This window comes from Odontesthes bonariensis, chromosome 6 (assembly GCF_027942865.1).
Source record: "Odontesthes bonariensis isolate fOdoBon6 chromosome 6, fOdoBon6.hap1, whole genome shotgun sequence".
NCBI lineage: Eukaryota > Metazoa > Chordata > Actinopteri > Atheriniformes > Atherinopsidae > Odontesthes > Odontesthes bonariensis.
The window spans coordinates 11,008,933-11,026,124 of record NC_134511.1 but is presented as its reverse complement, the minus strand read 5'-3'; the positions used below and the strand labels follow the sequence as shown (position 1 = coordinate 11,026,124).

The 17,192-nt window shown below is 43.0% G+C and overlaps 1 protein-coding gene across 43 annotated transcripts in view; it reads right to left on the bottom strand.

Moving 5' to 3' along the window:
* camk2b1 (calcium/calmodulin-dependent protein kinase (CaM kinase) II beta 1) overlaps positions 1-17,192 on the bottom strand; it is a 69,721-nt gene that overhangs the window by 7,106 nt on the left and 45,423 nt on the right. For 4 of the 43 annotated variants that reach the window (XM_075467325.1, XM_075467337.1, XM_075467326.1 and 1 more), the window contains 8 exons: positions 16,734-16,771; positions 13,764-13,796; positions 11,326-11,394; positions 7,850-7,894; positions 4,441-4,489; positions 1,599-1,688; positions 823-966; positions 134-310 (listed from right to left, as the gene is read on the bottom strand). In XM_075467325.1, coding sequence (XP_075323440.1) covers positions 134-310; positions 823-966; positions 1,599-1,688; positions 4,441-4,489; positions 7,850-7,894; positions 11,326-11,394; positions 13,764-13,796; positions 16,734-16,771 — 645 coding nt within the window. The remainder of the gene's footprint in view (positions 1-133; positions 311-822; positions 967-1,598; positions 1,689-4,440; positions 4,490-7,849; positions 7,895-11,325; positions 11,395-13,763; positions 13,797-16,733; positions 16,772-17,192) is intronic. The other 39 variants (XM_075467350.1, XM_075467364.1, XM_075467351.1 and 36 more) reach the window with 21 other exon arrangements.

The window sequence follows — 17,192 nt, the reverse complement described above, 5'->3', positions numbered from 1 at the left end:
CCATTTACCCAAAGCTGTACCCAAACACATTTATTAACACACCAGCCCCACTGAAACCCAACGCAGTCATTTGATCGTGCCTCCAGGTTGGGTACCATGCAGTGGAGAGGGCGGAGTCCCACTCAGTACTCACTCTGTGAGGCAGACAGGGAGGGGCTGGAGGGGGAGTGAGGGGGAGGTGGGGAAGTGGTGTGTGCAGATGAAGGGGTGGGCTTGGCGCTGGGTACTGGCGCCGGTGCAGCGTCGCCCTCGGGTGCAGGGGCTGGCGGCACCCTACGAACGCTGCTTACCAGGTCTGTGAGCCGAGACACTGAGTGCGGTCCAGGCAAGATGGATGAAGGGATGGATGGATGGATGGATGGATGACAGAGGTGGTGGAGGAACACAAGAACAGATAAGAAAGAATAAGAAAACAAAAAGAGAGTAATGGAATCTAAGGCACTGCGACAGCAGTATTTGTTCAGTTCTACAGCAGAGAAGATTTAAAAAGCATCAGGCGAAAAGGATGAAAAAAAAAAAGAAGAAGCTGTCGGTTTAAAAATGCGCAGCAAACTTATTATGGTAGTTTGATATCAATTGTGTTGTAAAAACGTTTTAACCTGTAACAACGGAGCACAAATCTTAAGATTTCTGAAGCTGTAAAAATAACATGCAACCAGAAACCAGTATTAAATCTCAACTGTGGTCTAAATTCTGTGGTCATTTGAACTCTTCATTATAATATCGTCTTTTACTTATAGGTTTTCTGCATCTTATTTTGGTTATTTGCCAAACAGCTGCATACAGCTCATCTACTGCTTGTTTTTATTCTTATCTACTTACTCTGCATGGGGACAACGGGGGTGTGTGGAGGTGAGGGGGCAGAGAGGGCAGAGGGAGGTGGAGTGTTGGCTCTCCCTTCTCCGTCGGGGATGGGCCCTGAGCTCCTACGCACTGAGCTCAGCAGGTCAGCAAACTTTGTAGCAGCTGAGTTTAGGAAGGGAGGAACAGGAACACTGCACTTCAGAGGAAAGCTGACCGTAACACTGAGGGCTTTCAGGACGAGCAAACTTCAATTTAGAGAGCGCCAAAACAAGCAGGCCTTGCATGCCAAGGTGAAAAAAAAGGGGGAATTTATCAAACAAGACATCGTGGACCCGGATGCATCATTGGAACTCCTCAAGACAGAGAAATATTCATGCTTCGTAATCGATCAGAAGATAATATGGGGCAGGACTGTAATCCCTTTACATCCGTGAGATTGAGTTATTCTAAACAAATGTGGTGTGGGTGGAACGAGGCGAGAGGATGGTATTGTGGGAGTTTAAATACTACAAAGCACTCGAATATTTTTGAGAACAGTTTGTATTCTCATTATTTATGTTGTTAGTACATTTTTCTTGATCGCCTGAAAGCAAAGATGTAGTTGCTGACTCTGACTCAGCATCAGTCAGGGTACTACAGGGAGTTAGCGGTGCCCTAATCACAGTAGATGTAAGCTTTTAATACAAACAGGGACTGCATATTAAAACCACACAATGAGGAATTCAGACAATCACTAGTAGAGCGTATGAATGCGTGTATGTTACAGGCTGCATTTGGCGAGCATGCTGACTTACAGTGCACAGAAGCTGAGGAGCCCTGAGAGCTATCAAGCTGGGAGCTTGTGCTGGACTGCGCCTTAAGCGAGCTGTTGTCTAAGCTCTTGCCTGACAACATGCACACAAACAAAATGAGAACAAACACAAGTGTGTCATGAGAAGATGACCAAATGCACCACAAAACACAGCAGAAATGTCACAGTAAAGAATAATGGAAGGTGCTTGTGAGAGGACATGATGGGGGTGATGGACAGGCGGTGATGAGACCGGTCCTCTTATCGCTCGGAGAACTTTCCGGTTGAAACATAATAAAAGGCATTTTAATCGTTATTCCGGTTAATGACTCCATTTCAAGCAGGATTTACAGCTGTGAGGCTTCACTTAGGCATTAATGAGAGTCTTGCTAGTGAGCAGAGAACTGTGGTAGTGATGATAATGAGAGGGATTGGAAGGTTATGCTTGTATGTTTAAGCAGCTCGCACATGAAGAACTCGTAGAAAAATCGAGGGAAATAAAGGACTAAACCTTGCAACTGATTGTAAGCAAACCCAAAAACACCAGGCACTCCCATCTAAAAGCTGAACACAGTCAACATGAGACATGTGGAGATCAACATCCAACCGAGTAAGACTTCATTTAACAAATAAATACAGATCGAATTACAACTGATGAGATGCAGAGAAACAGTAATAATTCAATTCACTACAACAAGCAGCATAAAACCAAGTAGCATAACATATATTTAGGAGGATACCTCATATACGTATTGGGAGCAACACCACAGATATGTACACAGATGCTCCAAAAGCCAGCTCAGGCGTTGGGTTACAAACCAGCTGTCGGCAGTGACCCGACAGGATCCCACAAAGACCAACATAACACAAACTGTTCCAACCAAAGACGAGTCCCCTTTCTTCAGCACTCACCTGGCTTTTGAAGCTTTCTCAGCGCTATCAGTCTGTTTGTATCTTAAGAGTCATTAAAAGTGCCGTGTGAGACTAAAGCCATCCAGGGGTGGCGCTAGCAGAGCAGTGTGTCTCTACTGTAGCACCTCTCTGGGCACTTTGTCTCCGTTTCCTGCCACCGGGGCTAAATTTAGGGCTTCTTCCCCTTTTAGCCCAGACTCCCGAGCCAAGGTGCCCCAGCCCTCTCCACTCCTGCCAGAGGGGTGGGGTGATGTGGTCCAGTTTGTGAAGGGAGCAGGGCGGGGGCAGAATACCTTTATATACATAGGCATAAAACAGTGTATCACTGTTTTACAAGAGCAAACTTTTGTAAAAACTATATTATAGGACATATTCATGTTCATACAGGAGGGACAAAATCACATGGGGCCAAATATTTGTGTGGTTAAAGACACGAGTCAGTCCTTGTTACTCTGTTCATCCAAAGCATTTAGAAAAAGTTAAGTAAAAGTGAGTTTTGTCTTCTTTGGGGAATGCAAATGTGTGCTATTATGGATTCATATGTTTAACCTTTGGTGAAGCAGCCTCCAACGCCTCCAACATGCTCTTTAATCATTTGGGTTTGAAGTTTGAAAATGTGCTTAGAAATAATGAGATCGGTGAGATTTGAGGATTGTTTTCTTGTCTCAAAGCCAGAAGAAAATAATACGTCCACTTCCATTCAACTTGATAATTGCACTTTTCCTTCCAACGCTGGTAAACGTTTCTTGCAGACCTCGATGATGGCTCTGTTGTGGTTGCTAGGGAGTTCGTGACATAGCAGCGAACCTCTATAAGGAGGAGGAGGAGGATGTGGAAGCACACATTCTGTTCTGAACACTGAAATGATACTGTCATGACCCCATTTAGACGCATTGTGCTCAGCCGAGACGGGGAGACCAGCGATGTTTCAGTGTTCCTGCAGAGATAGGCTGAGGCTGAACCTGTACATTCACAAACACACCAACAAATTCCATCACATGCACAGTGAACAAAAAAAGACTTGACACAAAGGCACTCTGTGAAGTTATTTGCTAATATGTGTGAAGTACAAGCACACGACCCTGCTTGGTGACTCCCCACACAGGCGTGTTGGTGTTTTAGAGGTGCGCGCTCCCCGGTCATGAGATTTAAACCAAACACTTTTCGAGTCAAACCGCAGCAGCATTACAAAGCCCCCGCTCAACTGTCAGACACACAAGCAATCGCACACAAACTCGTCTTCATTATTCAGGAAAATGATGCACAAAGAGACAATACAGCTGGGCTCCACCAGGGGTCAGTAAGCGGTTGGGTGTCAGCTTTAGAAAAGGCATCTTTACCATTCAATGCCACCATAAAATGTCCTTATTCTTATGTTATTATTCTTATTCGGGGAAAAATATTCCCTGAACATTTAGAGTGTAGTGCAGTATTTCTATGAGGGTGTTTGCATAGAAAACATTTTCACAAATGAAGTCACAAAGCCATTTTTTTTCTTATTTAAACACAGTCGCAAGAGACTTTTTCAGCAGTTGGCATCAAAATGCTTATCTGCCCCGAGGCTTATGATATTACAGTCCAATAAACAGAAGAAGAAACCAGAGTTCAACTTGTGATAGCACATTTTAAAGGCTTTTTGGACTGTCATTAACTGCAATCCTAAAAGCTTCACAAAGCCAGACTCCTTCAGGAATAAAAGGCCCGAAACAAAAAGCAGCTGAACGGAAAATGAAAGAATCCAGCTTTAATCCACCAATCAGAGGTAATCAGACAAACCCTCTCTACTCTGTGGTTAAATGTCCTGTCAGCGGATGTTCCAACACTTGCCTTCAACGCCTCTATAGGTCTAAAACGTCTTTTTCTGCCTCGAGTGAAAGCCAGGATCACAGGCGTTGCCTACAGCATAAAACAAGTTCATGGAAGTGCAGGCTTACCTTTCACATCTTCATCCTCCACAGTGGTGTTGCTGCTGTCTGATGATTCCTAGAGAACAGAAATCGACAGTCGGTTTGTGTTTGAGCACAGCAGAACACACATTTGTGCCGGATATAGATGAGGACACACATCACCAAAGGAGTAAGAGCGCTTGTTTACACTGGCAGAGGACAGGCCAGCAGGGGGCATGTTCCTATTGTGCCTACACTGATTTTATCGGGACAAATATGTGGAGTCACTTCACCATCAGATGCCAAACACTGACAAAACCCCTAGTTCAGTGCCTGAGTGGTGCTACTGTGTTAGTCACAATCATCAAACCCTGGCTAATCACAAGTTAAAACCATGCAACAGAAACAAACTGACATAAATCTTTGCTCGACTGTTTTACCCTTGGCCTAAAACCCGTTTCCCTCTTATCAAGGCAAAGCTCCCTCTGCTTCAGCCTCAGTGTGTGCATCACACCGTGTGAACACAGTACAGCTCTCCTTCTCCTTCTGGAAGAGCTCCATGCATCTATCTCAAAGATGGAAGTAGGCAGAAAGGATTCTCACAGGGAGATCAGTTGTCATCCCGAGCAGAGCCTCAGATGGCCCAAATCTATTCATGTACCTGTCTGTCCGTCTGTCAGTATTTCTCTTCACATACTTTCAGCCAGAAGAGGAGTCTCTGATTTCCAATTAGCAGATTAAATGGTTCTAAATCCCCCTGCACGCACAGAGGTGTTGAGAGACTCCGTGACCTCATTAGAGGTGCACGCGTGCACCGAAAGCATCACAAGCACAGAAGTGGTTTCATAGCCTTTTAAAGAGCAGCCGGTGACCTGAGGACACGACGAAAGCGTGGAGAGAAAAGTGTGCGTCTTCGAGTGTGTATAGAGATAGAAGAGTAGCAAGCTTCCTCAACAAGAATTCTACTGAAAAAAATAAACTGAGTACTCTCAGTTATAGACTCAACTGTGCTGTGTTGTGACTTTGGAACCAAAATATGTTTAAAATAAGTTTAACTCGGCAAAAACAATTTGTGAAAACACACACAAACACACACACAAACACACACACAAACACACACAGAAACAGGCCTAATAAAAAGCTTTGTCATGTCTGCGAGGAAGGGATCTCGCTGGAAAGTCATGCAGGCTCATGCACAACCACTAAACTCATACTGTACACACTGATACACACACTACACACACTCTCACTAACTACAAGCTGATTCAAAAGGCTACAGGAGGACAGAAATACACGATCAAACACAGAGTACATTCTCCCTAAATCAAAGCTCTCTGATAACAAGTCTTATTATTGCCTGTGGTTAAACATCAGCCATCATGACTGCTACTGAGCAAGGTGAGGAGGGACCATGTGACTGGATGGAGCTTTAATATTTTTAAAAGAGAGCCCACAAAGTGCAAAGAAAAGCTTTAACAGAACACTAGAAAAAAAGTGAGTGTCGAGCTTGGTAAACTGAGTTTTTTTTTTACTATCACCTGCAGATCTCACCTGGACATACTCCTACTCATTTCCCACATTCTGTGATATGAGCCTGCCAAGCCTCCCTTTGAGGACAAAGTACTAAATGGGTTTGGTTGACAGTGATCTAATTAGAAATAAATTATTCAACTGATTAACTTAAAAACAACAACTTTATAGTAATTCTAATTTTATGGGACCACCGATTTGTTCTACGTTATGTCATCAAAAGTGAGAGATCGCAATTTCCGCTCAGGACAGTTCAGGAACCGTGTCGCACACTACTAACAGAATTCTTCAGACGGTCAATATTTTTCATCCGTTTATGGTGCCTTCATGAAATAAATTATTTTAAAATATTCTACTTTCTATTGTTCTATTTGTTTCAGTCAGGTCGACATGTTGAAAGCATGAAGTCATCACAAGGTTTTAACTTTGTGAAACGTTGACAAGGCTGTCAATTTCCCGGCTAGTATGTAAGTTCCAGATATCACTGATCAGTCCCCACGATTACATATCAATTAGTGGGAAAAAGAACATTTTGATCAATCCCCAATAAGGACCTAATGGGAAAGGTTTGTCGAGAAAAAAGTATAGTATATAGATCTCAGGCTATATCTATATATTTATAATGACTGCAGCACAGATACTGAGCTGATCTTCCTGCCCCTGGAATAAGTATCTGCAGTATTGCACTGAACGAAGTGCAAACATAAACAGAAATACAGACTATGAAGTAGAAAGAATCAGTAAAAGCTGTAACGAGCTCGAAAGTCAGTATTTGGTCTGAGCCCCTTTATTCTCCAACACAGCCTGAACCCTCTGAGACAATCTTTCTGTCATTTCTTTAAGTAGTCTTCAGGAATAGTTCTCCAGGCTTCTTGAAGGACATCCCAAAGCTCTTCTCTGGATGTCGGCTGCCTTTTGTTCCATTCTCTGTCAACATGATCCCACACTGCTTCAGTAATGTTAAGGTCTGGGCTCTGGGGAGGATTCATCCCTCCATCAGACCTGCTGCCACTGATTTTCAGTCCACTTCTTGTGTCCTTTGGCACAGCTCAGCCTTTTCTCCCTGTTTCCCTTCCTTAAGAACGGCTTCTTGACAGCCACCCTTCCATGGAGCCCATTTCTGATGAGGCTTCAGTGAACAGTAGATGGATCAGCTGAAGGTCCAGATGCATCTCTCAGGTCCTGTTTCTGGTCTTTTCAGGATTTTTCCCTCTTTCTTAAGGACATCCCCTTCATATACTGTTTGACTGCCGTAGATGGTCTTTTTAGTCCAGACACTTCCTCTTTTGTTCTTCAGTTGGTCAGTTTGCACAATTTTCTTAAGGACACACTCCACACCATGCTGAGATATGGACTAAAATGAGTGAAAAAAAAACAGCCAGTGTCCAAAGAAAAGCTCTGAAAGACCTTTAGAAAGTCTGGAGAACTATTGCAAAAGAGGATCTTTGCAGATTACTAGAGAATCTGGATCACTGGAAGTTAAAAATAAACAAATGAGGTGGCTCAAGACCTTCACACAATACTGTACTTGATGTTTTGCTTTGTTGAAAAAGTTGTTGAGTCGCTTGTTTTGGATCACATGAGCGAGGTCATCCTATGTCTGAACTGTATCGTGGTTCCTTAGCTTTCAATAATTAAAAATGTATGAAAAACCAAACCGTAAAGGGACATAGGGCGTAACAACAGGACTTTAACGGAGGAAGAAACCTTTTTCAACTGATCCAAATGACATTCCCTTCATAATATCTGAGGAGTTTAGTATCTATCAAAACATATTCATTAACAGTATATATACAGTCAAGGCAATGGTGCACTCACACAGATGCATAATTAAGAGAAAGGATCAAAGGTCAGGAGACAATAAGGAAGAGGAAGAAAATGACAAAGAAGGATTAAGAGAGGGTCATGTCTGGGGAATGGAGTATACCTTTGTCCCGTCCACTGGGTTATGGATGACAGTTGTCTGAGGTTCCTGGAGGAAGAGGAGGGGAGGTGGAAGAAGATGGAATAAAAGAGAGAAGGAGAGGAAACGAAAGAGAGCACAATTTGGCATAAATGTGGATAGAAATGGACCAAGTTAAGAAAAAAAAAAAGGAAGAGTAAGAGACATGAATGTTGGATGAAGAGAAAGAGCTTGTTAGAGTTGGTGGAGGAGAAGGCGTAGAACCCTCAGACAGAGCAACAGAATGGGTGGATGAGCTGAAAACTGTCATTTTGGAGTCAGTTCTGTTCCCCTCACACACACACACACACGCGCGCACACACACACACACACCAATACCCATCACTGTAATTACTATGAAGCTAACCTTGACCATCACAGTAACATAATCTTACCCAGCGGGATCCCCTGTAACAGAAACACATGCATTTCCCCACAACATGAATAGTACAAGTACACAAACACAGATATAATAATACATAAACAACCAAAGGCAAGAGGCTGACTTTAACTGACTATATTTTCAAGCCCTAACTTAAACAGACTCATTGTGTATCAGAACACTATTTCTGGACCAGCCAGCTGTGCATGCATAATTCTGAACTTCCGTCCGTGTCCTACATTATGCAAATATGCACTGAATCATGTGAATTGTAAAAATCAAAGGGACAAACACTTGAAGTAAATCAGCCAGCTCATGCAGTATGCATGATGTGTGTAGCGACATAAACACCCTGCCACCCTCGCTCATGGTGTGCAGAGAGTTGGCTCTTCTACGACACAAGATTACCTGCTTTACTTGCTGCCAAAACTAAATATATTAGGAATGCTGCAGCTAAACTTTTACTTCCACTAACATTACAGCGAGGCTCAGAAAGAGTCCTTGTTTCATCTGGTGATACAGTTTCTGCTATCAACTATCTCTGACATTTATGCAGAGACCATCTTACATCGTTAGCAGTTAGCGACTCTTTTCAAACATCAGTACCTGACCTTTGTAGCCTATAATCTCACAATGTTCCCATCTTACTGAAGCAGGCGCTCATTCCTGATGAGTCAGCCTGATCATAGATTTTCTATGGCTGTCCAGTCTTCTGGGAAACATCACTTGATGTGCTGTAAGTCAGAACCCATCAGCACCCCCCATATCTTTTGCACGTCACTGACGACCAATCATCAGCTTTCTCTCTTGGTGATGCTAGTGGTTGTCAAGGCAACTGTCGCCTAGGGCAACAGGCGCCGATGGCAACTTGGGATATGATGATGAGTGAGAACAAAGTACCTGGCGTCTGCAGATTAGGAGAGGGTGAGTGCCGATGGCATCATATCAAAAGAAGGGGGAAAGAGTTTGGTCGTTACACTCATCACCGCTGACCTCACATTAACGCTGCCTCTCATTCATAACTGCTCTATCAGTAAAGTTAAACCGATCCATTCCACAACAATCAGTTCAAACATATTCAAGAACCTGTGCACATTCCTTCATCCTACCCGACAACTTCCAGGTCAGAAATTTAAGGTCGTGCAAGGGAAGACAGACAGTCTGTCTCTCCGTGCACAGGCAGCTCTGAAATAAACGAGTGAATGTACCAAATGCCTGTAAACTAACTATCTCAAGTCCCTGGCAACAGAATACAGAACACAGCCGCCCTCCCACTCTCAATTCCCTTCAAGGATCAGAAAAAAAGCCTCCTCTATTACATGCTTCAGTCCGTGTTTCCACAAAGACCCCTAAGCACATACATGTAAACCTCCCATTGGACTCTTCTGAAAGAATATCTGCACATGGGCTAAAGTTCGCAATGCATGCACGCACACATACAAAGGAAAGGAAAAAAAGAAAAGAAAAAACACACTATAAGCATGTCTGCTGTGCTCAAACGTGTTGCTCTGTGTGTTTTTTACTTGCTGTCCAACAGCCTAGAAAATATTACAGATTATTATTAAATCCTCAGCTGTGTTACATGTCGCAGTTGGTGAGATCATATGTGTGGCATCTGGAACTCAGTTGCCAGTTTATGATTGAGTGTGGCTGCTGGCCTGAGTATATAAATGGCAAGATACTGAGAGTTGAAATACAATCACGAAAAAAACCTCACCTAAAATCCCACTGACTTTTGTAGCTACAGAACTCCCTAAAAACGCAGCTGAGCCGTTCTAAACAGCATTCACGTGGCTCACTTTCTGCATTTGTTGTGGCTTTTTTTTTTTCTTTAAAGAAAAATAATTTCCTATGTGCCTTTGATGTTGGGCTAAACTGTCACAAAAAAAAAAGATGGGAGTCAACGGGCAAGTCAAAGGTTGTGGTCAGTTTGTGGAGAGACGACCGAATGCTGCACATATTTTTAGACGCCGATCACATCCACAAAATAAAAATACAGACTCCCAAATAGAGCTGGACGAACTGTGATGGCAACATTTGAATGAACCCAAATGACTTTTTCTGTATGTTGTTCTCAGAAGTTTTGAAATTGTCACAACGGGGAGAGGCAAACATTTTCAATTCCACCCGTTGGACTCATGTGCTGCCCCATGAAAAGCTTTTACAAGTTTATGCTACCTTCATGTGTTAATGCAGTAGGGCTGTCTACAGATGGGACATTTAAAATCCTGAAAATCTGCTATAGACTTCCTAAAAATGCACGGAATTAACTTATATAAGACGGATAAGTGTTTCAGAGATGAAATCACCATTTTGTTTTTTTTAATAAAAGGTGTCCTGTTACCTGATCTTATTGTAATAGGTTAACATGTGACAATGGCAGCTAAAAAAGAAAAGTGATGGTACACAAAACTGTCTGCATCAGTAAATGATCAACTATTACCAATTATTACCACACATAAGAATTAGAAGCCCTAAATGTACGCCAATCTCCCCAGGAAAGCTGATGCCAAAAAAAAAAAATCATGATTTTCATTCCAACCATTTCACAAACGTTTAAAGCATAAACTGAAGTGGATGAATTCCCTCAGATCAGCTGGTGTGCTATTTAACTGGAATCCGCAGACCTTTAGACTCTGGGCTCATGCAGTGGGGAGCCGTTTCTTTACAGGAAGAAGGGGGTAAATCGCGCTGACAGTCCTGGCAGGCATTCGATGTCTGTTCCTTTTTGGGCAAACTTACACGGACACAGAAAATGGCACAGCGGCGTAATATCAACCTGGGTGCGAGTCACATAGCATCCCCGCCTGCCACAGGGAAATGTTTCCTGACACCATCTGCTGGTTTAAGACCTAACCGACCGCTGTGGCCACGGTTCTGCAAAGATCAACCACAGCTGACGTACAGACAGAGAGGAAAAACACACTCATGTGAAAGGATTGGGGAGTGGAGGAGGGTGAAGACAGGGGTTCTTAGGGATATGATGGTAACAAGGGGATACACACACACACATACACACATACACACACACACACACACACACACACACACAGTTGAGGGGAAGTTAGGAGGTAAATACCAGAGCAGGTGAAGGGATGTTTCCTTTGGGGCTGGTGACTATGCTGTTTTTGGTGCTGTTTGTCTGGGGCTGTGCAGGAAAGGAGAGGAAAGGAAAGGAAAGGAAAGGGAGGAGACACAATAGGAGTGTTAAAAACTGCAAGAGTGTGTCCATGCATGTGTTTGTGTGCGCTTGTAAAGTTCCCTTATGTTCATGAGAATCAACTGTGAGCTTTCCCCCTGATGTTTGTGAGGTGGCAGTGTTGTGATCATCACTGGAGCTAGTTTTTCCTCTCTAGCTTCTCGAACAGGCTTGTAATGAATAACGTCAGACTGAGAGATGGAAAGTAATAATGATAAGGAAATGAGCCAACAAGCATAGCAAGATAAAAATAGCTGCATATCGGATATAGAGTGGGGTCCAGAAGGTGGCAGGCAGCAGTGACAAAAGGTTTATCTTAAAACATTAATTCTCAAGATCAATGGGTTTTCGTGAGAGACATGAGGGGATGGGTGACACTGGGTGACATCATTACATTGTCACCAGTGACGCACCCTGCTTAGGATTACACATAGCAACCATTCAACTGTGCCTTTTGGCCGTAATGAACCGCTTTAATAAAGCTTGATAAAACTCTCTTTTGAAGACCACACATCAAAGATCCGACAGTCCTTTAAAGCTTAGGCTGATCGTGACAGTTTTTAATTGAGTCTTCATTAGCTGTAAACCTTTAGGGAAAGAAATTAACTTTGCTAAGTGGGGCTGAATCCTGGGTGTGGCAACGAATCATCAAATTGAGTCACATCTAAAACTCAGCTAACATTACATAAATCCTACATATGTACATGACTCAGTTCCAACTCAACAATTCCTTCTCATCAGTGTGAGGTCAAGAGAAGTCACAGACTTCTTTATGCCCACACATGGTGGGATCATTTTAAAAAGAAAAAGGTAAAGAAATCTGCCAAACAGGTGAGAAAATCTAATCTAATGCTAATCATCCAGGCATCCCTGGGGTTTCTATCTGAATTACAAACACAGATTTTAGGCGAGAGCATGGGATAAAGTGACAATTGATGGATAATGTACCTTCCAGTCAGTCTTGTGATCTGCTGAATCAGAGCGGCTGATTTGGTATGTGTTGATAGCCATGTTGTGTGTGTGTGTTTGTTGGCATGAGTGCATATGCTAGCCATAATACGAATAATTTGTAAACCACAGGGCTTACTCATGAGAGGAGAAGATAGCAGAGAAGAGGTCAGTACACAGAGGTGCTAATAAGAAACATAAACATAAAACACATAAATAAGCCATGAATTCAAAGCTGGTACAAGCTGACAGCAAACTGACATATAAAGATTCCACGTACACAATCTTACTGCAAACTCAGACACAGCCATTCCCAAACAAATGCCCATTCTCACACGCTCATCAAACCAAACATTCCCGTCACCGGGCGTCACACTGATGCTTCTGAAGAGACGCAGCAACAGGAAATGCATTCTTCATCAAAGTGACACTGTGAAGGTGAGCTGCTCTGCAGCATCAACTCAGGGCCGTAGTATTTCTGTCGTGTGCACTTGTGGCGAGAAAACCTCCTCGAAAGAATTCTCGATGGCATCTAAAGATGATGATGGCAATTCTTACAAACCAAAGCTGTATTGTAGGCAAAGACTCGTTGATCACATATTTTCACAATCAATAACAAAGGATAAGGAGGGTAAAATCCACAGGGGACATGTGGTTTCTAAGCTGGGGAAGGAGAACAGTGCACAGGGGAGAATCAAGGAGGAAGAAGTCCAGAAGAAATGAAAAGGATGTGAAGGCAGAAGAGAGGGCAAAAAGTAATGGAGTCAAATACCCTTTCAATTCACTTTTATTCAATTTTAAAGTGTAAATTGCTGTCTGAAGCTCTGAGAGAATGACCCAGGAGCAAGTCTCCATACTTTTACTCCTACTTTTGTTAACAGGAAAATGTGCCACCTTGTGATTTGAATGAATTCTGAATCAGTTTTACAAGCTCAAGTACTGCTTTGTTTCTACAAATGTGGCCCCGACACATTTTGTAAGTAACTGATGAAATGAGTAACGGACAGCTTCAGGTTAGGATCGTACCCATCACTAAAGCTATAAACTGATAACCCATTGCTTTCCTTATGCGACATGAGAGCTGAAGGAGCTTATGCTTGGTTTCTATGATTCCTAACAAGATGTTTCACTTCCTGTCCACCTCAGCTTTATTTCAAGAACTGCCAACGTGACACTTTCCTGCCGTTTGATTAAAAACGATGCATGAATGTGGAATTACGTTACAGTGAAGTGAAGGGGTAGAGTGCTATGAAAGCTATGAAATAAAGTGCCGCTAAGGGGGAATAAAATTAAGGAAATCAGAGTTAATGAAAAAAAAAGTAGGAGGAAAAAAAGGAGTAACTGGGCAAATGCTTGATTAACATGCTCACCATATACTGGACAGTAGAGCTGGACTTGCGTTTCTGTCCTCAGGCAATTGATGGATGGATTTATAGAAGGATGAGCACATGGTGGAATCAGGACGGGTTGGGAGAAAATAAAGCGATGACAACAAGTGAATGTGCTGGTACAAAGACCAAAAACAGAACATCAGTCTTAACAAAAAGTTGTACACTTTGATGACAATGCAGGTTTGAATCCTGAAGAGAAGAATTTCCCAGACAGAAAAAGACGTTCCAGCTCCCCCAGAGAAATGAGATCTCAGAGTTACTGCAGAAGTCAGGATGGGCAAGCAGACAAGGAGGAGCAGTGAAGCTTACAGGGAAGTCATCGGGAAGAGAGAGCTCAGGAGGAGGAAGCAGATTACAAAGCAAAAGTCGGCGAGCCAGGAAAAATGGAATCTTCTGCTCTTCTTTAAGGAGTTCAAAGGCAGAGAGAAACAAGATGGAGCCATAATAACAGCATAAGAAATCTGTGTCAGAATACCAAAGCATTCACAGAGTTCATTTCAAATGAAAACCTTTGACAAGCTCAGGGCTTTTGCTTTTACACGTGGCGTTTAAACATCAATAAATTCTGGACACAGCAGCTTTGGTTTTGTTTTAAATTTAGGTCATATCGGTGGAATTGTTTTTTTTTTTCAATTAATCTGTTTGTTTAACCATCAAAATTATGTAAACCAATCAGCCACAACAGGCCAGTCAGGAATATCTGAGTGTCCTGGAGTGTTTGGCAGCGCAATAACAGCAGAAGATACTTTAGGGGTGGAGTCTTTATTCAAACACGTGCTATAAGATCCCATCTGATTGGTACCTCGTGAGTTTGGCCCTGATATGAGAGAAATTGGCGTTGATCATTCCCTATGTGTGGGTGCAGGATTTGTCAGGCTTGTGGAGACGTCCCCCAACTGAACGTCTAACATGCTTTATATTTTCAAGGAGTTGTTGAGGTGAGGCAGGTGGTGGAGGGCTGAGGAGCTCAAGAGCACAAGAGACCAGGTCAGGGGAGACCAGGTGACAAAGCCCGAAAAGGCGAAAATAAGCATTCACGAAAAACACGAGGGAGAGCACAGTAGAGTCTGCTCAGAAAATTTAAGAGAATCTATTTAAATGTGGGCGAAGAGTCAAGAGAGAAAAAGGCGTAGAGGGAAACTGCCTGCTCTCTTCAACAAACAGGTGAGCAAATCATATGAACCCCCTGCTGCTACTTGTATGAATAAAGTGTAACATTATCGACAAGAAAGGGACTTGCTCGAACTCTGTGAAAAAGATCCATCTGACACGTTTAAAATGGATTTTTGAGTTGCATGTGAATGCCAGGATGCAGAACACAGCACTGTAACAAGAGGAGTAGTGATACTCACCCAATGTGTCACTGTTTTTAATGCATGAGTATCAGCATACTATGTATATTTACCTTTATAAAGAGTGAATGTAGATCGGTGGGACAAATAAATCAGCGCTGTTTGATATGTTGAATGCTGGCAGCACAGGAGGTAAAAGGTGGTGTTTAACTAGTGACAGAAAGAAACCGCCTGCTCGCCCTGTACAGGTGCTACAGCTGAAAAGCGTCAGGTGCCATGAGACATCGATGATCCAGTAGGAGCAAAAGGAAAAGGAGAAGGCGAGGAGAGGAGGTCTGAGTGCCACAAAAACAAAAGGACATGAGGAGGGAGGAAAAGAGAAGAGAAGGAAAGCAGGGACTTTGCCAATAAAGAGGACGTCTTTAGAAACGGTTTGGGGCGAGTGTGCGGGGAGCCTGTTGCTAGGTGATGAGTGCGCCGCAGTGGAAGTAAGCGTCTATTTCTGTCGTCTGAGTTTCTAGGGTCCAGACTGGCAGCTATTCCTGGAACCGGAGTCACATTCCCTGCTGAACCGAATGAGCAGGGAGGAAGAGGGGGGAGGAGGGGGGAGGAGGGGGGGCATTCACGCACACAAAGTCCCACCAACACGCACACGGGCACTCACTTCTGCACATGCATATGAGCACACCATACACACGGACACCCACGCTTACGCACGCTCCATGTGTAGGCATGCTCACACCTCCATTTGCGTTGAAGTTTCTTTGCAACCTAACAAACAAACGGGATGCATGTCCACGTGCATGTGCACAAAGCTCTACCTGAGACAGTATATAATGCTGAAAAGTATGTTCAGTGCTTCGGCGCACTCTTTCATGCATGCACTCTGCGCTGATAGAAGCTGCGTGGGATGTGTTACTGCAGCGTGTGTCTGTGTGAGCGTGGGATGGTGAGACATCTTCATTAAACAATGAACGGGAATGTGGGGTGAAAGACCAGATGGGGTGAGGAGGAAAAGGAAGCGCTGAGATAATGGGAAGAGACTGAGATGGAGAGATGAGAAGGAGAGGAAGTAATGAAAAAAATGAATGAGGAGAGCTGACAGATGGTTACATTTAATAATGGAGAGGTGGCAAAGAGCTGAATAATGCCAGATCAAAATAAAGGCTGCTTATAGAAGGACGTAGTACTTGAAGCTTGTACACTGGTGAGTGACATGCAGGCTGGTACAAGAGCAGAAACACAGAAATACATGCACACTGTGTACAGACACATGATGTGTATCTATGGAGAGGCTGTGGTTTTTAATCTTAAAATTTTCATGGAATTATTTTTCTTTATAGAATGACTAATTGCAAGCAGCCCTCAATCAGATGCACACGGTCTGGAAAGCAAACCCACAATTTATTCATGTATCTTATGGAAAGAGATCCAATCAGATAATGACACGTACAACACTCTAAAGACAAACGAGAAAGAAAAGAAAGTGATCCAAGGCAAATAAATTAGATCAGCCGGATCAGAAAAGAAGAAAATAAAGGGCATAAAAATCAAAAAGAGGAACAGGAAGCAGAGTGCAGCCCTGGGAATTAAAGCGAAAAAAATGGGTGAGGAGGAGAGTCAGGTAGAGAACAGGGAGGGAGATGTGTGACCTTACCTTAACATCTGCCTTTTTGTTGAGCAGGGTCTTGGCTGCTGCAGTGACGAACACAAGGAAAAAATATAACCGATTAAAGGTTTGGACAAGTCACAATGACTCAATGTTCTTCCGTGTTTTTTCACTCTGCTATTTCTGTACCTTACACTGAGGCCTTTGGAGATTATATTTATTTGACTTTGTGAAATAAAGTTCTTTATTGACCTTTGTAGTAAGCCTTTTTTTTAGAAAGTGATGATCAGCTGTGGTAGCCTCAGGCAGACGGAAAGGGCACCTCAGAACCTCGCACTCACAACTGCAGCTAAATGACTCCTGTAAACCCCCGCCACCTCCAGAATACCGGACCGTATGAGAGTCTGACTCATCTACAAGTCATACAACTCACCGTGATCTTGTTTCCTTCCATAACAGGATATACTTCATTTTAAAAACAAGAAAAAAACTTTTATTTTAGGTTGC